This window comes from Erpetoichthys calabaricus, chromosome 2, assembly GCF_900747795.2.
Source record: "Erpetoichthys calabaricus chromosome 2, fErpCal1.3, whole genome shotgun sequence".
Classification (NCBI taxonomy): domain Eukaryota; kingdom Metazoa; phylum Chordata; class Cladistia; order Polypteriformes; family Polypteridae; genus Erpetoichthys; species Erpetoichthys calabaricus.
Window position 1 is genome coordinate 82,353,101 of NC_041395.2, and position 22,119 is coordinate 82,375,219.

The window sequence follows — 22,119 nt, forward strand, 5'->3', positions numbered from 1 at the left end:
TTTTATTGACTCATTGAAAACAGTCTCCACATGTTACTTAATGTGAAAGAATATTATTTCTGCAGTTGATATCTTTTAGTTCTGACTGAGAAAAATTTTCTTTACAACTGACACTTATCTGTTTCCCATAACTCTATATAATATAAATACTTTTGTGTTTTTCCTTCTTAGCCAATCTTAGATTCCAAACTGAAGATCCAGGATACATGCGGTATACATAACCTTCACGGCATGCCAGGAATTCTCGGAGCCATAGTGGGAGCTATCACAGCATCCATGGCCACTCATGACATCTATGGAGATGGGTAGGGGAATAAAAATCAAAATAAATTAAATGCAATTTAAAAAGCTGGTATTTCCAAACATCATTCTTTAGCTACATAAAACAGTAGTTTAAACATTAAATTATTGTAGGCCAGTTTTTTTGGTGTGGAGTGAAATGAAAGAGATATATTTTGTTGAAAATATGTATATTCTTTTTAATTTCTTTACAGTTGGGTCACAAATGTGATGAAAGCACAAAATCATTTTCTCAGTAGAGTAAAATCTGTGGATGTGAACAACAGGTTTCTAGCACTTTGCAATGCTAATAACTCTACCAAGTTTAATTCAGACTGAGTTAATCATTTTTCAGTTATCATGTCCATAGAGTCATACATGCAGGCAGGCAAATCCCCAAAAATGTTCCAGAATGCATGAAACATGGAAGTATATTGAATACCTGAAGTGTAGATTTCAACCCCATCACATTATATACCCTATGCTGTATACATATTTGTTTTGTCATTGTAGGGTCTTAGGGTGACCCTTCCCCTTTTATGCTGTTTATTATGTAGACTTTAACAGAATGCTACAAATCCCAAACCCTCACCACACTGTCAAGACTGACTGCTGTTATACTTCCTTCTTTCTTTTACATCTGTAACTATAGGCAATTAGATGGAGTTCCAGAAAAAGGCATTAAATTACACTTTTATTAAGCATTATTCAGACAGATAATGCCATAAACAAAAGCAAACTAATGTGTGAATGTGATAACGTGCTGACATATTATTCAGCAAATTACAAACAGTTGTATACAGCAAGAGCACAGCTATCTATGTAGGTAAGCACTATACTTGTAACGTAAGTCATCATAAAAGGTGCAATGTGAAATAAAAGATTAATGTATAATGCATTGAACTGTCAAAATGTGTGAACCTAGTTTAGTGGGCTAATGAGATAAATATATTTTATTAGTGTTAGTGCCTCAGAGGTGTCATTACATTTTTCATTCAGAAATTTAGTGTAAAGAAATTGCATGAACTTTGCTGAATCGTTTTACAACAATGTGTTATTAACCAATTACCTATGCAAACAGCAACTGCTGTGCTTTTAAATGTTTTTGTCTATCATGTTTTGCCTTTGTTATTCTGTATGCATTCAGCCTTTTATTAAGAATTTCTCCCTTTATAAAGAGAGTCTTAATCCAAAGTTGATTTATGTTACTAAAATAAATAATAATTTAATAAATATAATAATGCATATCTCTTGTGGCATAGAGGCTAAGAAGCTGGACTATAAAGCCAGTGCTGACTTAACTGTGCAACCCTGAATAATTCACTTCACCCTTCACCCATCACTGTTCCAATGACCCCAATATGGTGTAATTAGGATATGTGCTCCTGACTTCTCTTCATTGATTTCTGTTGCTTCTACTGTTTTTCCACTCAGTTTCATTTTTTCTTCTGTTTTAAGAAATCATAAAAGCAAAATCACAAAAATTGGGTTTTGGTACTAATACAATAGGACTAGACCAGAGATTGAAACTCAATTCAGTAACTCACTGTTTGGACATATGTTTAATCTCCAGATAGACTTTTGCTTTCTTTTCCTTCCATAGGTGATACTGTCAATCTCAAACCATGCTCCTTGGCCCAGTTACAATGTCGTGTGCATTCAATGAAGTTAGGCCAGGTTTGATATTGACAACATCTTTTATAGAAAAGAGGTCAGATTCCAGGTGTTTCCTTTGAGAGAGTTTGACTTAATTAACAAAATTTAACATCACGGCATTAGTGAAGAGTGTTCTGCCCATACTGGAGTCTGCTAGACATTCCTACTGTTTATACCGTGTGTTTAATACATTAACCAGGGGGGTATTTTTTGTACGTGGATTACTCGTTTAGCCGGATGTAACTGTTGACGATTTGGTATGATCCTGGATCTGTCGGTTTTTCGAAACTCTTTCTGGATGTGTTGTCATAGCAGCACATCCAAATCCTCAAACCTGCTCAGAGCAGATTTGTTCTATGTAAACAAGGATTGGCTCACACACTTAATCAGTGTTCGTTCATGGAATTCATTCAGTCATGGCTTCGCTGTTCATGAATGAGCAACCAATTGATATCGGTGTGCAAATTATAAGAAGAGAATTTCATATAGATGGGGTTTTGCGCGATCGGCGGAAATTCTTTTTGAAAGATACCGCTTTAGCCAAGGGGGAATATTGTACCTCAAAGATTTATTAGCACCTTATATTCAAAGTCAAACTAGGCGAAGTCAGGCTCTCACAACCACACAGATAGTATGCATTGCTTTGAGGTTTTTTACAAGTGGCAGTTTTTTATATACTGTAGGCGATGCGGAAAATCTATCTAAAAGTGCAGTTTGCCAGGCAATTCTCAAAGTCTGTTTGGCTCTGAAATATTTCCTTTGGGTTTTCATAGTGTTTCCTGGACACCTGCGTGTGCAGAAAATAAAAGAGGCATTTCATGCCATTGCAGGTAGGTAATACACAGGCAAAAACACCCACAGTTCCATAAAGAATCTCACAATCAGCCTAACATTCTCATTACCCAGGATTTCCAAATGTGATTGGGGCACATGGGACTGATCAGAATGGAGTTTGATCAAACATTATTTGGAAAAAGTACCTATCCTCCTGATGAATAATCAGACACAGTGTCTTGCTCAAATATTTGACCTTCGTCAATATCTCATTGGTCAGACACAAGTTCTAGGGATATGACATTCCCTGCAACTGACCCAGCAAAAAAAAGAGGGCTATATGGAACATACCTATGGCACACATTGAGGACAAATATATGCAATGACCATCCTTTACCTGAAATGAAGTGACCACTGCATCCTGCCACTGGTTCTGAGGTTGAGCTTCCCCCTGGAATGCCCTCAGAAACAGGGCGATGGGCATTTTGCTGGAGAGTCAACTCTTCTGCAGGGGTTAGGTCTGGACCGTGTGGACCTCCACCTGTTCTTTGCTTGTCTGCCTTCTTATTAGCTTTAAAATTAATGTTTTTATATTATATATGATTATTTATGTCAACAGTTCTTTAAATAGTTATATACCAATATTTACCAGTTTGAAGTATATTCTTGTACTTCATTTTAACCTGTTCTCATGTTCTCCTTGTGCTCATGTTTGATCTGGAATTATGACATATTAAATAATAGTTAATCTGACACATAGGAAATGAAACACTGCATTCAGTAAGTACAATGCACACTACTTAGTGTTTAATTTGTTGGGCACTTTTTGCCAGCCGTCTTTTCTGGTTTGGGCTGCTTTTGCAGTGTTACCCCTTGTGCATATTAAATCTTGAAATTCTTCATATCCTTTGAATAAAAGGTCCTGCTCCGCTTGTGTGAAAAAAATGTGCCCGTTCTTTCGTCATTTTGTTACAGCCTATCAAAGACTTGCTGATCATGTTTTCGAGACTCAATATATATGGGCTTTTCAATCAGCGCAGGCGCGCGCATTCATCTCGGATGATTAGATCCAGCTAGACTAATCTACTACACGGCTGCATTTGAAAAACCGACTTATCCCGGATGTGTTTCACTGGCATTAACTCGTCCAAGATGAGGCATCTGATCTCAGATGATTTAAGCGACATACGGAAAATACCCCCCTGGTAGATGTTGATTAGGGTGACACAACAGGTAATTAACTAAGCTCCTTTATTTCTTAATTTAATATTTCAATGTGGCAATAATTTGAATGAGTAGTTGGAATTAATACTATAACCCTGTCCCCTGGCTGAAATTCATGCAGGGTTTCCCTTCTGTTATAGAGTCTAAAATACATTGTTTGTGCATCGTGTACATGCTCCTTCACCAGGGGTCATATCTTCAAAAAAAGATTGCACAGTTGGGCAATAAATTCAATTATATTAACTGCAAAGAGGATTTCTTATTCTTATAAATATGACAGTAGGCACAGTCTAAGATATCCCTCAGTTGGATAATCAAGAAATAAAAACGTTTAGTGTTATTTTGCTTAATTACAATTAAGCGTAGTGCTAAGTTATGGTTTGGTTCGATTTGTTTTCGATTTTTGCTTTGCCCTTGTGCTTTCTTTGCTTGGTTAGCTTTCTTATCTTCCTGTTTTCACCTTACCTGGCCTTAAAAATGATTTTGCTTTGTGTTTCTTACCTCCTAGTCTTTTAGTTCACAGTAATTCCTCGAGATACTATCTCATTACAAAGGAACTGTGTACTGCCATACTGTCTAATGGACAGCAACTGGTGTCGAACTAGTTTTTTCTGGACCTCTTCCTTATAAAAAAAGGCATAATCCCAGCTTTCCTAGTATGGAACCATTTATTGCCCCTTTCAGTCAGGAGGTGTCCTGGACCTCTTCTGCAAAGAAGGATAGACACTCCTGGCACCTAGTAGGTCCACATTTTTCTACTGCTGATTTCTACACAGGAAACACTATTTCATTAGTAATTTTCAGCATGCTTTTATGAAATAAAAATAGACTTCTGGGGAGGAAAGCCACATAGTCTAAATCTACAAAACTGTAACTTTGTCATTTAGAAATGCCCATAGGTTTATTTTTTCTAGGAAAGTGGTGAACTAGAGTTTTTGTTGTTTACTCATTATTGTCTAGCTGTTGAAATTTGTTGTGAATTTCCCCCTGGAATTAATAAAGTATCTATCTATCTATCTATCTATCTATCTATCTATCTATCTATCTATCTATCTATCTATCTATCTATCTATCTATCTATCTATCTATCTATCTATCTATCTATCTATCTATCTATCTAAACAAATAAGAGTTCTGAATATTGAAAAAGCAAGCCTGTTAAATTTAAGACAAAAAAGCATGTTGCATTAGCAGCAGTAATCTGTTACTAATTTAAAAAGTAGCTGGAATAAAAAGAATTTGATTGGTCCTATAAAAATGAGCTGAACTAAGTCTTATTGAAGGAGATCTTCCTAAATCATGATATTTAAAGACAACTAAAGTGGACTTTCAAAATGATTGTGAAGTAACTTTGAGATATCTTGAAACAGAAGGATTTTCAGGCATGTATTTCAAGATACCTTTTTTTATGATCAACTGTTTATTGAGTACTAATCAAAATACCAAGTGTTGCCTGGGTTTCAATAAACGGGAGGATAAATTGTCATCCAAATTAAATTAGAAGAAAACGCTATACACATCTGTGATCTTGGGTGAGATTCTACTTTGGCTGGTTGTTGAAACTTTGATGTCCAATATCGTCGCCTCAGGCCTAGCATGCTCCTTCTACCTGATGAGAATTGTAGTCGCCGCATTGGCACTGATTTTTGAGTTGCCCCTCCACATCCTCCTCACCTTTTATATCCCCTCTTCCCAATACAACATATAGCCTATATTTTAAGTTGGGCCAATTGCAAGGCACATGCAAAATTTCATGAAAATCAGTTGTGCCAACATAAAAACAGTCAAACCTATATCCAAACACCATATTATATGTATAGATTTGCAATATAGCAAATTAAGCTGAATTGTACAGAACAAAACAGAACAAAATTGTAATAGAATTCATACCTTGACCACGCTCACTCTATTTCAAGAAAAGTTAAAATAATTTCTTGATTTTTCTTAACATGTAAAAGTCCAGATTTAATTGAGGATTTAATACCAGCAGCATTTACAGTACTATACATTTCTGTGATTAAAGAGGCTACTTCCTTAATATATGCAGTAAGCTTGTGAATCAGAAAGGCAGCTCTGTTAATGTATGTTAGTAACTTTTACATTATACATTTGGAGACACCAACCGGTCAAGTAACCTTCAACAGCTCTAACCTTCTTTTCTATTTTCTTGTGTAGAAATGATCTTTACCCATTATTTTAATATGCTGTTTAGTGCAAAACAAGTACTGTATTTTTGTTAAGCCTTGTTCTGAATGCTGCTTTCTGTCTTTCTTGCTTTGTGCTGAAGAATGGCAAATGTGTTTCCGTTGGTAGCAGATGGAGAGGTGACTGCATCTGGCCAAGGGGTCCGCCAAGCAATTGCCCTCGGCGTTGCCCTAGGATTTGCATTAATAGGCGGGTGCATTGTAGGTAAGTTTTCTCTCCGAAATCGTTATATTCAAGCAATGCTACTCATAAAAGTTAATTTTTAAAATTAGATTTAGAAAAGTAGAAAGTAAGATGCTGAAGGTTCTCTAATTAGTTGTGTAAACAAACAACACTGAAAAAAAACACTAATGTGTTCAGCCATTTTGTTAGTCACTGGATTCACTCATCCTATTTTTCTTCAAGATGTCATGTTTTATAAAGCTAAGCTAAATCTAAACTTTTTCCATTAGTGATACTTAGATTTGTTAATAGCCATCAGAAGGCATATGCAAGATCATGCTACTTTGTCACACAGCCCTCAACATCATAAAATATTCTGAAGATGATTTTGTGGGCACTGCTTCCGACTTTAAAGTTTTGCTGTTGGAGAATCACCATGCATTAAATTGCTTCAATTGTTGTTTGGACTCTGGATCATAGTGGTGTATTCAGATTTCATTCACATTTGTGAAACATTTCTTCTGCTTGGAAGAATGGATTCAGTGATACTTTTCAGTAAGTCAACATTCTGGGTACCCAACATGCACATACCTTGAAAATGTTTAATTGTTTCAGAAGCGTGAAATCAAAAGACCCATAACTAATCCCTATATTGTCTGTTATCTCATCCACCATCAACCTTTAAATCTTCATTACAATTCGGTCCACTTTTTCCTGTCATAGTTGTTGAAGTCTAGCTAGACTTTGGGCCATTTTTAAGAAACTTCCTGACACAACAGAATTATGCATCTCATGTACAATGTGGCATGTGAAGAGGAATAAACAGGTCTTGTTACAAGTTGATTAGATAAGAATGAATTTCCAAGGTTCTCCAGCTTTAGAAATTCAATGATAGAGCAATACTCGATTTTGCACTTTTTGGCATAATGTTATACAAATTCTAAAAGCTCACAATTCAGATATTTTACTACAAAGGAGCTAGTCTTTTGCCACTTACAAAATGAACATTGCCAAATTATCAAAAATCACAACAGATGCTATTTCAAATCAGCTTTCACCACCAATCAACCTCTCTGCAATCATGAAGAGTGGCAGCCATAGTCCACGAAACTAGCAAAAACACATAATAAGACATTTTGTTATGTCATAACACCTTAAATGAAGTGGACTGTTGAACTCTGTATGCTCCACTCAGTTAAAAGCGGCCCCCATCAAGTGATGAATAAGTAGCTGCTTTACTGCCCACTCTTATAGGTGGTATTCCTACTGCTCATTTTCACAACAATTATACAGTTAAACATTGGAGCAAAAGGAGGTGTTATATGTGTTTTTGCTCTTTTTGGAAGTAGCGAAAATTAATTTCGGCCTTGGGCAGTCTATCACAGAACCACTGAATGCAAAGCTGGAACTCACCTGGGGTTTTCAGCTCATGCTTATACACACACCCACAGACACTCTAACTCATGTTAGAGCTACGTAACTGAGCGTTGACAAATAACCATACATACACATTCTAGGTTGTAGCATTGGGCCCTGAAATGGACATACATTCTGTAAAGGGTTGGCTCTTACTTTGGATCGGATGCTCCCAGGACAACCCCTAATATCACTAATACTGTGGATTCTTTAAAACCATTTGAACAGAGATGTGCATATGCTATTGTTCAACTTTATCTTTAGAAGGTTTTTAGTTACAGAGATTAGTAATTAAACTAAAAGACGTGGACATTCAAGGGAATGTGTGTAAATGAGTGCAAAATTGCCTGAAACACCAGGAATAAAGAGTTATGGTATGAGAAACCTTTTCAGAATTAGGTGATGTCAATAGGAGTGTACCTCAGGGATCAGTACCGGGGCCACTGTTCTTTTTAAAATACAAAAACGATCAAGCTGCTCAAGTTTGCAGATGACACTCAATAGGTGGAAGGCAGATAATGTAGGATCAGCTAAATTCTTGCAAAGCAACCTGGAGAACACAACGGTGTGGGCCAATTTGTGGCAGATCAGATTTAATTTAAGTAAGTATAAGAAATTACAATTAGGAAGTAAAAGTAAAACACAAAACTTGAAAGTACACTTCATGAGAACAACCTGAGAATCATTGTGGGCTTGTTGCTGTCTCTGTCTAGACACTGTACTAAAGTGATCACAAGGCCTAATAGGGTGTTAGGTTATGTAGCACAATGTCAAAGGATGTTATATTTAAGCTTTATAACACACTGGTAAGATGTCATCTGAAGTGCTGCGTGCAGCTTTGGCCTCTGGACTCAACAAGGACATAGCAGTGCTTGAGAAAGTCCAGATAAAGAGCGACTAGGCTAATTCTGGGCCTGAGACATATGCACTGAAAGGGAAGAATGAAGAAGTTGAACATGTTCAGTTTAAGAAATCAGAAGTGACATGTTACAGTTTTAAAATTATGAAGGGAATTAGTATGGTGAATCCCCACTGTTACTTAAAAATAAATGATTTAATAGGACACAGATGGAAACTTAATAAATGCAAATTTAACACAAATATTACACATGTACATATTGTGAGACCTGGTCCGAACACCATCAGACTAACACCAGCACTTTATAAAACACACGTTTATTTATAATAAAGTTCTCACACAACATACTGTGCTTCCACCACCAGTCATTCCGAACACGGGCCTCTCCCAATGTCCATGGGCCTCCCTTCCACCTCCAGCTCCCGACTGTAGCTCCCCGACTGTAGGAAGGTGGCCCCTTTTACTATAAATTCACCCGGATGTGTTCCAGGTGCTTGTTGATGACCTTCCAGTGGCACTTCCTGGTGTGGCGGAAGTGCTGCAGAAGCACTCCAGGTGTCCCTGGAAGGTTCTTCCTCCACCTGCCCAGGTGTGGCAGAAATGCAGGTTTCCCGGGCTCCACGATGCTTGGGACGCCCCCTGGCGGCAGCTACGGGCCCCAACGGGTTTGAGCCTCCTGGCTCCATCTCTGTGGTCATCTCCTTATCCAGGGCAGTTGTTCTCTTGTGGCCCGGGGGACGTATAAGCTGCCTCCCGGTCCTTCCAGGCATCCCGGCCAGGTCTGGCCCCCAGCCTCCTGCCACACTGCCCCTCCATCAGCGGAGACCCGTTGGGCGCAGCGGCCCGTCCTGCGAGGGCAGGTTTCCCACGAAGCAAGTCTGCAACGTGCTCATCCAGGGTCCGGTCCTGCAAAATACAAAGCAGAGCCAGGGGCAGAGACGTTGCCCTGATGCCACTGCCTGGTGTCTTTCACAATGCAACAGGGCCAACGCTTCCCCCTTTGGCCAGCACCCTGGCAGCCGAAACCTCAGCACCCGCTCTGCGGCCTTCGTGTCCCCATCTTTGGGTTGTCCCACGGGACCGCTCGCACTCCCGTCTTTCCCGCTGACCTCGGGACTTCCCTCTGCCATTGCAGAGGGTGGTCCGTTATCGTACGTGAGCACACGGACTCACATCTCTCTTTATGGGAAGAGCTGGCTTTACTCTTCTGGTTCCTCCCTTTCCTCTGGGGCGCCCTGATGGTCTGTGTCTCCCTATGGGAGAGGAAGAGACTCCTGGCCCTCTGCCCCCCTGTACAGTGATGCGAGACTAACGGCGTCTTGGCTCCATTCCTACCAGGCGACCAACCCACCACGTCGCATCCACTGACGGAGATGCGGCTACTTGGTCACTCAGTCTAGCGTCCAGGGGGAGGTATTGCAGTATCCAGGGCAGCTCCCCCTGAATATAGTGTGCAGGGGCATCCCGGCTGGGTATGGATGCCAGCCGCCTGCCACATTGCCCCTCTCTCAGCTGAGCCCCGTTGGGATCAGCGGCACATCCCGCGAGGGCTGGTCTTCTCCAAGACGGGGAGACAGCGTCATCCAGTTCATGGGCCTGTCCTGTGGAGACAAAACTGCAAAATCGGGAGGAGTTGTCCCGACATCCACGTCCTTTGGACATCCTCCAGGGACAACCCCTTCAGCCGTGCCCACAGCGGCCGCATTCATAGCAACACCGCTCCCCGTTAGTCCGAACCCTGTGAAATCGAAAGCAGGATGGAAATTCCTGCCCCAACGTCCGCTCAGCTGAGGGCTCGTGGAATCTCTGCCCCTTTGCAGTGCAGCCCTCCACTGCCTTTGAGCAGATGGGCTCACTCTGTGTACTGTCAGGAGGATCCCGTCTCTTTCTCCAGGATGTCCTCTTGCTTTGGGGTGCACTGTTGGTCTGGGTCCCCTTATGGGAAGAAGGGAGACCCCTTACCGTCTGCACCCCTTTGGACACCTGTCAGACTGACGCCGGCATCTGCAGCAAGGCTGTTTGGCAGCCGATGTCAATCCGCTGCCTCCCTGAACGCTCCTCTGCCACGCTATCAGTCATCACGACTGCGTATGCGATACTGATCCCTGCCACCACTATGCTCTGCCTCACCTTTCATCTACGGCACAGGCCTCGCTTACCTGTACTGTCGCATCAGTCAGGCTGGAGGAATCAGCCCCACATCGCCTCACCCACTCCAGGATGACTCCTATTGGCGCGCCAAGCTTCTTCTCCAGCCCTTCCTTTGCTTCTTGCAGGGCCTAAAAAACCTGAAAAAGGGACTGTGGGGGTAGGACGATGCCCTCAAAGTCCTGTGCAGCCCGAAACAGGTCAGTTTATCCACGAGCCACCCAAGCCCTGCATTCCTCCCAGTGGCCCCTCTGGGTGTCTCTTGGGATCGGGGTGGAGACACACATCCTCCACCCCCATACCTGTCATGAGGAGGATTCCCTTCTCCTCCGCAGGAAACACTGCGCTGGGGAGTTCGTCCGGGCCTCCATCCTCCGAAGGATGTCTGAGGCTGAAGAAAACACTCAGGTAGGCCTCGCTCTCCCCAGAGCTCACTCCGCCGACACACCATGGACACACGTCCTCCGGCCACCAATGGGTATCCTGCCCCTCGGCGTCTAGGAGGAAGGTAGACGAAAAAGCAGAGTAACATTCTCTGGGCCCATTACCCCTAGGCCCATCACCTACATCCTGCTGCAACCCGTGGTGCCGGCCAGCGTGGCAGCGTTGGGCGGTCAACCTTTGAGTCCACCCAGACCTTCTTTTCCCCATCAGCGCAGCGTCCTTTGGGGCTTCCTGGTGGTTATCCCGCAGCCTCCCTGCCGTGTGTGCATGCTTTGGTGTGCTGTCGCGGGCACCTCCTGCGTGGCTGTGCTGTACAGGCAATACACAGTCCCAAACCCACAACAGTCACCAAGCTCTTTCTCCTTTCGGCACCACCACTCCTCCCAGGTAACCTTGTCCTCCTCCACCCGACTCCGGCCACTGAGAGGTGGTTGCTGGCTCCTTTTATAGTTCACCCAGAAGTGCTCCAGGTGCTTGATCCCCAAGTTCCGGCTGCACTTCCGTGTGTGATGTATATGCTGCCCACATGGGCTCAGGAGTCCCAAACACAGCACCCCCTGACAGTGCCTGCGGGACCCAACAGGGCTGCACCCAACTCCAATTCCCAGGGAGCCCTGTGGGAAACCGTGGCACTGCTCCACCCCAGGGGGGTGGCCATCTAGCATCCAGGGGGAGGTATTGCAGTGTCCAGAGCTGCTCCCCCTGAATAGTGTGCAGGGGCGTCCCGGCTGGGCATGGACGCCAGCCGCCTGCCACAAGTAAAAGCAATGCAGGGAGCAGTGCATATTAATGTATATGTAAGGCTAAAAGTGCTTCTAGCATGAAATACTTTGATGTCTATATGATAATTTGAAGATAAAGATTTTTCTTTAATTAATCTACAAGGTGTCTTGGTTCAGCCATTAAAGTACTGCTTCATATACTTTTAATATAAAGTTGGTAAATATCACAAGAGATGTAATAATAATTATTGCCATATTTGTCAATCTACAGGTTTTATTATGAAGATTCCCATTTTTGGGACTCCACCTGATACTCTTTGCTTTGAAGATCAGATTTACTGGGAGGTAAGGATTTCCTAAAGTTTGACTCTATCTTTCCACCCAAGGTGATTGCTGTAAAAGTGTCTAGTAAGTATTCTTTAATGATTTTATGACTTCATTTAATATTGTAAAAGACAGATAGACAGGGTAAATCAGAATTTACAGAAATATCTAAGATAATAATATATATTGAATATAAAACAAAGAGAAAATAACAACACAGCTGACGGCAATGCGGCCGAAAAACATTGTGTTTCTTGTTAATTAGTACGCTGTATTTACTAATGTCGCCAGAGTCGGAGCAGTAAGCTATATGTAGTACAGTGGAACCTCGAGATACGATCACCTCTGTATACGAGAAATTCAAAATACGAGGAAAGTATGAGCGAAAAATTCAGATCTAAATACGAGCATTGGCTCACGTAACGAGCCACGAGCCAGGCTGTGGGTATAGCTCGCGGCTTAGCAAGGGGGCGTGGTAGCAGTTGCGAGCCGCGATCTGCGGTGTCTGCGTTTCTCACTTAAGTGCACAGGTGGGAAACTGCCCACATCCATGATTGTTCCTGTGGCTGATGGGCTGCAGCTGCCATGTCCTCCCCGCATATATAGAGAAGCGCGAGCCGGTTAAGGGGGAGAAAAAGTAAAAGGAGAGAGAGAGAGAGAGAGAGAGAGAGAGCGAGCGCGCAGGCAGGCAGGCAGGCGAGTGAAGGCTCGCGTGTAGCTGAACAGGTGAGCCAAACAGCTGAAGCAGGACGGTGTAGAGAAGGTCAGCTGCATTAAGTGTCTCACCTGTTGCAGAGCCCGCATGGGAGAAGCAGGTGAGACGCTAACAGAGAAGAAGCACCGGGGATTGTCATCTGTTTTTTAAAGACTGCATCCTTTTGACGTTTTAACCTCGTGTTAAAGGATTGTTATTCTTGTGTATTTTAAACCTCCACTTCACAACTGTTTTAAGGATTATTTATTTAAAGATTTATTGAATGCTCTACTGCACTTTGGACACCTGTTTTGATTCTTTTAATAATCAGTTATATTATTTACCAGTGTTATTTATTAAAGGTAGACTACAGTATATATAATTTATCAGTGTTATTTGTTAGGAAAATTGATTCTTATGTTAATATATTTGGGGTGCAGAACGGATTAACTGGATTTCCATTATTTTCAATGGGGAAGTTTGTTCTAGATACGAGAAATTCGCTATACAAGCTCAGTGCTGGAACGAATTAAACTCGTATCTAGAGGTTCCACTTTATTATAGCGTTCTGCCGTAATGAGAATATCATGGGCTGCCACTTGGTTTTCAAGTTACGGACACGCGCATACAGAAGCGTGTCATGAGTACGAGGCAGCTATGCAGTGTCCGCAACGTACGTGGCCATCCGCCGTGCATAAGATACCATATTGACATTGGCGGGCGAAGGGGCCACCGATTCTTTCTCTGCCCAGGACCGCCACGAGCCTAGAGCCGCCTCTGCTGGCAAGGCTATAGTCAAGAACAGGGTAGACAATTTCAGTCCTCGAAGTTCATAGTAACTGCAGGTTTTTGTTCCAAACCAGTTTTTTAATGTGAAATTAATTATTTTTATCGAAGTACTTATTGCACAAGCAACATTTTAAAGCTTTATTTTAGCTGTCTACACTTTTAATTGGTACTTTTAGTCTTAAAAGAAATTCATTCACCATTTTTAATTGCTCATTTTTAGCAATAAGATTCAAATGGCAAAAGAACCAGCATTTCTCTGTCTGAGTTTCTATTTACATCTGGTTTATTCATCATGAGCTATCTGGTTTAATAAAACATTTGGAAGCAAACTGAAGAGAAAAAACTGAAAAACTGAAATTACTCATCTGCATCAGGCTACAAATCATTAGAATGCTATCCCTGGAAAGGAAAAGAAAAATCAATGAATAGAAGAATGACATGGTATGGCAAAATGAAAACATTAACAAGGTATAAAGCTAAATAAGACCTTTGATTAGCAATGATTAGTTTCTAATTAAGCAACTGGATTGGAGCAAAAACTGCAGTCACTACATCCCTCAAGGACTCACTTCACTCACCCCGATCTAGAAAACAGTTCTTAGGTTTCTACCAAAGAAGTTTATAATTCCAAACTACTCAGTTTACATTTGTAAGTTTCTGTTTACCAGGTCTTCAGGTGCAGAGCTCCGTGACATGTTCTCAATAAGAATGCAAGTGCAAACTTTACAAATTATTAATTACATAATGAGTACACATAAAGACACAGATTTCTATTAAGAGACAGGAAGACAAAGTGCTTTGTAAATGATTAACAATATTCATCCAATAACCTCCTCAGCATTATATTTTTTCTCAAATAAACATGTAAAAAGCATTACATTTTTTTGGCTTTATTAAATCTCATCTTTCTACTGTAAAACTTGCAAAGCACTAAAAGTACAAAGTCAGAAGTGTATAAAGTATAATAATAATAGTAATATGAATAGCACACTGCACATGTGCGAGTGATGCGAGTGTCGCGTTCAGATTCATCAGACTCACTTTCGGTTTCACTGACTGTTTCAATTTCACTGATTCACTTTGTCATCACTGCTGATGAGAGGTGTTTCTTATAACGTTGTTGGCACTTTTACAGCCCGAGTAACCGTCGGGTCTTTTGCGAGATGCGTCTATACTGTTGCCCTTGTGACACTTGGGACTAATGCTTTGAGCACTTTTTTTACAGCCCCCGTGTGAGGCTCGGGTCAAACACTAAGGAAGTTAATTAACTGTTGAGCAATGGTCAGATGGTAACGGAGAAGAAAACAAAGCATTCAGCAGCATCCCTATAGGAAATAAGTTTCCGAGGGGTCCACAGTCAGTTATGGCAGGGGAAGTCAAAGACAAACCACAACCCTGCAAATACAAACAAATGGATTGAAGAAGAATAATAGCACTCCTGTCATCTGACAACAGGATGGTAGGCAAGAGCAAATATGGAGTCAGATCTGCCCAGCTATGCCACAGGTTTACATTTAAATACATTAGTATTTGGAAACAGCAGCTCCAGCTTGTTGTGTCCACATGTAGAACATGCACAATATACATAATGTATACCTGTATGATGTATATTAATAATGTTGAGGACACGAATATATAAGAAAAAATTTCCATTTGACTCATCTGCCATTGATATTTTTCAATGAACTGCTTCATTGTAGTCTGTTCTTTATAGGTTGCAATTTACTCACTTTTTATTGTACTTCAAAATTAACAAGAAATGTTTCTATAGACGATTTTGATTAATTAAACACAAAATTAATCAAAAGACACAAATCCTCCTCTGATGAAGAAACTCTTGCAGTAAAGATTTACAGCCATTATAGCCCTCCAGGATTGTAAATGAGCAGACCTGATTAAGATCCTGTTGCATAAGTATCCACTGCCTGATGTGATGCCAGATCTCATCTACAAGTCCTGAATAGAAATCAGTTTACTGTATCTTCAATGGAGCTGAAAGATTTGACCACTCAGCTCTTGTTTTCTTCATTTATATTGATGTGATAAAATAAAAACTTTTTATTCACACAAAGCACTTTTTCTCAATCGTCCCTCAATCAGCCACAATAATAAAATTTATTTCCTCGTCTTTCAAAACAATTGGCTTGCGTCATCACACTGGCATCCCACCTGGGTAATGAGATATTCTCACAATTCTTCCTCCTTCTCTCCTCCAGTTGAGTGTTGCCTGCTACCTCCCAACTCTGACAAGTCCGTGTGTGTCAGTGGGCTTCCTTTTATGCCAGACCCGAGAATGCTTCTGGAGCCACACCACGTCTTCCATGAAGCATTTCTGTGCCATTAGGAAAGTAGGAAGGTCCTCTCTTGACGGCACCCTCTATTGGATATAGGGAACCCAAAAGTGCTGCACTTCCAGACTGTCCCAGGCACCCCTGTGGATGTCTCGACTGGTTTCTCATGTGAGGACCACTGCCACCTGGCGCAGCGGAACAGCTTCCAACTCTTGGCATCTGTTGATCCATCCATTATTTTATACCAGCTGGGCACAAAATGTTATTTCATCTAATTCATCCATCATTCTTCTTGGGCTCCCGTCCAGATAATAAACCATATTCCTCCATATTATATTTTATATATATATATATATTATATATATATATATATATATATATATAGTGACCTGTAGAGGGAGTTGCAGCACCCTACACCCTAGTCAAAACAGCACCGACAAGTTCCCGGTTCAAATGCAGGCTTTAATACAATAAAATACCTTACCCAAGCTTTGTCCACACTTTGCACCCAAGTCTAACTCACCTCGGGGATGCAGAGTGGCTCCTTTTATGGATGGCCTGGTTATACACCAGGTGCCAGGGCATTGCCCATAGGAAGCACTTCCAGTTCAGGCAGAAACAACGCAAAGTAGAGATCACGGATCCCAGTGGTACCCCCTGCTGGCACCCACGGAACCCAACAGGGTTGCTCAATGGCACTACAGTTCCCAGCATGCCCAGTGGGTGTCTGTATGGGTACTAAAACCCAGGGATACTGCCATCCAATGTATTGGGGAAACTGTAGCCATGTCTAGTTGTCTGCCTCTGTCCTTCCATTGTATTGTCATCCTGGCTGGGATGGACAAGGACCTTTACCCAGCCTGGAAGTCGACACACTTTTTGTATTGTTGGCATCTTCTGCGAACTCCCTGGCAAAGACAGGAATTGTTCTTTCTTCTCTTAATCCTGGCCTCCCAGCCAGGTAATGGATGAATCCCCAGCCCAGAAGGGATGTCAGCTCACAGGTGCTGTCCATCACAATATATATATTTTTTTTCAGATTCTTAAATATATTATATTCAGTTTATTGTTTTATATTTTAGGGAATGTGCAACCTATATCCAAAATCTAAATTTTTCATCAAAATATATCAAAATTATATTTTATTAAAAGATTTCAAAATACAATTAACCTTATTATTTGTGCTGGATTTTGCATGCTTTATAATGTGTCTTGTGATGGTGATTTCACATGTATTTATAAGCTTATATCGCTTAGTTAGGCAAATATATGAATTACTTTAAAAACTGAGTTTAGATATAAAATGCAATAAATGCAATAATTAATGCAATGATTAACCATTCACAGGTAACTTTTATGATATTGCAAATAGAAAAAAGATGCTTGCATCTTGAATATTTTATTTGTGTATATCTGTCATACATTTTAGCCTACTATTCTTCTTTAATAAAAAATATATAACCAATCATTCTGTAACTTTGGTACTTGTAAAATGTGCTACATCAAATGAAAGCTGTTGGTATGTGCCTGATATGAATATATGTTGACATTTTTACAATGTTTTAAAAAGTCACCAACTTGTTTATCAGCACTGGGACTTTGCAATTAGTCTTTGATGAGTTCATTAGAAAGTACCTGTGCTGATAATGAAGTGATTGTTGAACACAGGATACCCTCAGAAACACCATGGAGGATATGACTGAAACGCGTCTTGAGAGCCTCAGGAATAGATTGAAAAAAAGAAGCACTCTTAGACTATAATGAAAGGCTGAAGGTGTATTGCCATTGCAAGGAGCCATAAGAAGAGAAATTTTAAATTATGAAATTAAGAAGTAAAGCAGGATCCAGTTTAATACATGATGCTAGGCTATAGTGAAAACTGTTTTAATTTTTTTTGAAATAGGAAAGGTTTTGTATCGAATAATTCACATACTATAATATGAACTGAAGTGAAATCAGTATGCACACTTTAAAGTTTAACAAATGAAATGCAATTAATATGAAGTTTGCTTCTATAAGTGTAAGAATGATTTGTGTAATAATTTATTTCAAATCAATGGTTTTCACAAAACAGAGCAAATCATTGGCAAGTTAAAATGTTTTCCACATGAGGGCAGTGTTGGTCAAAAATTGTTTTTTGTTATTTGTTAGCTGTAAATCTGAATGAATTTTCCTTTTTTTTAAATTAAATTCATTCAGTTGAAGATCCACCTATTCATTCACCCATTTCCAGAAATCACTCAGTAACATTCACATTGTTGGGTCTATTAAAGTAAAATAACTTTTAAAAACAGTAATTTTTCTGCTAATAATTGTAGTGCTAGGGTGTTGTACCGTGTTAGCCATTATGAATGTAGTGAGAAGTCAAGCAAAATGACACCTTTTATTGGTTAACTAAAAGGTTACAATATATAAGCTTTTGAGGCAGCTCAAGCCTGTTGTAAGGCACCAGAGTAATTGTACAGCATATGTGAGGGAGGAAAACAGTAAAAAGCATTGTATTTTCCTTCATAATATTTGTAGTTGCTTATTTAATTATGAGATAAATCAAAGCACAGCATAAATTACAAAGATGGTCATTTTGAACAGAAACCTACAACTTCTTCCAGGAGTGGTGAGACAGGCCAGTATGTGTATGTTGCTTGCAGCTTGGATAAGAACAAGAATCACAGCATAAGTGACGGGCAGTTACACCAGAAGGAAATATAAGAGGTTTATGGGCTTTAACAAATCAAAATACAGAGAGTGACATAGAGGCACATGTGGAAGGGAATTTTGTGCCATCCTTTCTTACAAATCTACACATCCATCCATCTACACATCTACAAGCATTAGGCACAAAACTGCTAGATGTGCCATTCCACTTCAAACTCATACCAGACCAATTTAGAGATGCGAGTCTCCTCCTACAACGCAAATGCAAATCCATGGGGTGTTCAAAGAAAGGCACGAGGAGAAAATCAACCAGATACCGGGTTCATCGTAACATCCACACAGATAGTTGCAATATGAATTCCAGATCCCTGGAACTGTAAAACAGCAGGGCTAACAGCAGTGTCACTGCCATGACATTTTCCCCTGAATCAAAATTCAATTACAATTTTTTCTTTTCAGTTTCATAAAGGAAATTGCCCGTGTTAACACTTTAAGTGCATAAATGTGTTCACTCTTTCCGTACATTCACTTTTTACTATGTGTATAAACCCGATGGTCCTATAATAAATGAAGCTGCACTATTTTTATAGAGTAAGATTCAAGACTTTAGCAGAGTGCAGAAAACACTTTAATCCAAAAAGGCATGTAAAATTTATTTAAGCCAGACTGAAACACTGCTCATTCTTCTCTGTCATATACCTGTTGTCCTTTAAATTGCCATTTCTAATAGATCTAATTGAGCAGTGGTTTACATCATTCAGCATAGAAAGAGCTCTTAACAATTATGGATAAGGTGTTTCACAGATATTACAGAGTCTACAAGTTATATATATATATATATATATATATATATATATATATATATATATATATATATATATATATATATATATATATATACACACACACACAAACACATATACACATATATATACAGTATATATCCATCCATCCATTTTCCAACCCGCTGAATCCAAACACAGGGTCACGGGGGTCTGCTGGAGCCAATCCCAGCCAACACAGAGCACAAGGCAGGAACCAATCCCGGGCAGGGTGCCAACCCACCGCAGGACACACACAAACACACCCACACACCAAGCACACACTAGGGCCAATTTAGAATCGCCAATCCACCTAACCTGCATGTCTTTGGACTGTGGGAGGAAAACGGAGTGCCCGGAGGAAACCCACACAGACACGGGGAGAACATGCAAACTCCACGCAGGGAGGACCAGGGAAGCGAACCCAGGTCTCCCAACTGCGAGGCAGCAGCGCTACCCACTGCGCCACCGTGCCGCCCTACAGTATATATACTGCTCAAAAAAACTAAAGGAACACTTTTTAATCAGAGTATAGCATCAAGTCAAAGAAACTTCTGGGACATTGATCTGGTCAGTTAAGTAGCAGAGAGGGTTGTTAATCCATTTCAGCTGCTTTGGTGTTAATGAAATTAACAACAGGTGCACTAGAGGGGCAACAATGAAACAACCCCCAAAACAGGAATGATTTAACAGGTGGAGGCCACTGACAGTTTTCCCTACTCATCTTGTCTGACTGTTTTTCAGTAGTTTTGCATTTGACTACGGTCAGTGTCACTACTGGTAGCATGATACCTGGAATCTACAGAAGCACACATCAATACGTGCCATTGCCAGAAGGTTTGTTGTGTCTCCCAGCACAGTCTCAAGGGTATGGAGGACATTCCAGGAGACAGGCAGTTAGTTATTCTAGGAGAGCTGGACAGGGCCGTAGAAGGTTCATATCAGCAGGACTGGTATCTGCTCCTTTGGGCAAAATGACCTCCAGCTGGCCACTGGTGTGAATGTCCCTGACCAAACAATCAGAAACAGACTTCTTGAGGGTGGCCTGAGGACCCAACATCCTTTAGTGGGCCCTGTGCTCACTGCCTGGCACCGTGGAGCTCCATTGGCATTTGCCACAGAATACCAAAATTGGCAGGTCCACCACTAGTGCCCTGTGGTTTTCAAAGTTGACAGCAGGTTCACAATGACCACATGTGACAAACGTGAAATGGTCTGGAGAAGCCATGTAGAACATTATGCTGCCTGTAACATTGTTCAGCATGACTAGTTTGGTGGTGGGTCAGTGATGTTCTGGGGAGGCAGGTCTATGGAGGGACGTACAGACCTCTACAGGCTAGACAACGGCACCTTGACTGCCATTAGGTATCGGGATGAAATCCTTGGACCCATTGTCAGACCCTATGCTGGTGCCCAGCCTCATGTGGCGAGAGTATGCAGGCAGTTCCTGGAGGATGAAGGAATTGGTACCATTGACTGGCCCCCATGCTCGCCTGGCCTAAATCCAATAGAACACCACTGGGACATTATGTTTTGGTCCATCCGACAACGGCAAGTTTCACCTCAGACTGTCCAAGAGCTCAGTGATGCCCTGGTCCAGATCTGTGAGGAGATCCCCCAGGACACCATCCATCGTCTCATTAGGAGCATGCCCCGATGTTGTCGGGCATGCATACAAGCACGTGGGGACCATACAAACTACTGAATATGATTTGGAGTAGCTGCAATGAAATTTCGGCAAAATGGACTCGCCTGCCGCATCATTTTTTCACTTTGATTTTCGGGGTGTCTTTGAATTCAGCCCTCTGTAGGTTGATAATTTTCATTTTCATCAAATGATGAAGCATCCTAACACATTACCCAGTCTATATCAGTATTGATATTGAGCAGGATTTTTTTTCCCCATTGAGATCTGATGTGTTTTCAAAGTGTTCCTTTAAATTTTTTGAGCAGTTTATATATGTAAAATCCAACGTACGTCTGTCTGTCCATTTTTCACAAGAGAACTACTTAACAAATTTAAATTGTCTTTTTCTCTATAATTTGCTTGAACATTCCAGTTGATTTTGCAACCTCTCTCATTGTGCTATGTATCATAGTTTGCTTATGGTGCCAATATGTGCAAATTCGAGAGACATGCAGCGGGCTGAGGGGAGGTAGGCAGGGCCCTCCTCACTCACGCGCCAGCCTCGGGGCGTTCCTTACCTGCGCTTAGCTAGCAAACGAGAGAACTGCTTAATGGATTTAGATTGGGGTTTTTTTGTAGAATTTGCTTGAACATTCCGGTTGATTTTGTGACTTCTCTCATTGCGCTAAGAATCATAGTTCCCTTGCAGGAGTGATATATTTGCATTAATCCGAGACAGAGGCTGCGGGCCGAAGGGAGGGGGAAGTGTGACATCAAGAGTAGGGAGCTCGGCAGAATCAATTTAATTGTAGAATCAACTCTCGGCAGCAGGCGCCTGTGCGGCGTATGCATATGGGCGCCGTTCTCATCCCTCCCACCTTCGCCATTACTTCCCCTACTTCTTCATATCTTAAATCATTCTTGAGGCAGATTGAAGTCTTAACTGCCAGCTTAAGTGAAAAATTAAGAAAAACGTACTAAGTAATTGCAACCCAAACACTGACTTAATCAGTTTTAACGCAAAAAGAT

The 22,119-nt window shown here is 41.1% G+C and overlaps 1 protein-coding gene across 1 annotated transcript in view; it reads left to right on the top strand.

Annotated features, from left to right (window-relative positions):
- The window catches only part of rhbg (Rh family B glycoprotein), an 83,186-nt gene that overhangs the window by 48,414 nt on the left and 12,653 nt on the right, over positions 1-22,119 (top strand). The window contains exons 7-9 of the mRNA XM_028793998.2: positions 172-305; positions 6,221-6,342; positions 12,161-12,234. Of these exons, the coding sequence (XP_028649831.1) occupies positions 172-305; positions 6,221-6,342; positions 12,161-12,234 (330 nt within the window). The remainder of the gene's footprint in view (positions 1-171; positions 306-6,220; positions 6,343-12,160; positions 12,235-22,119) is intronic.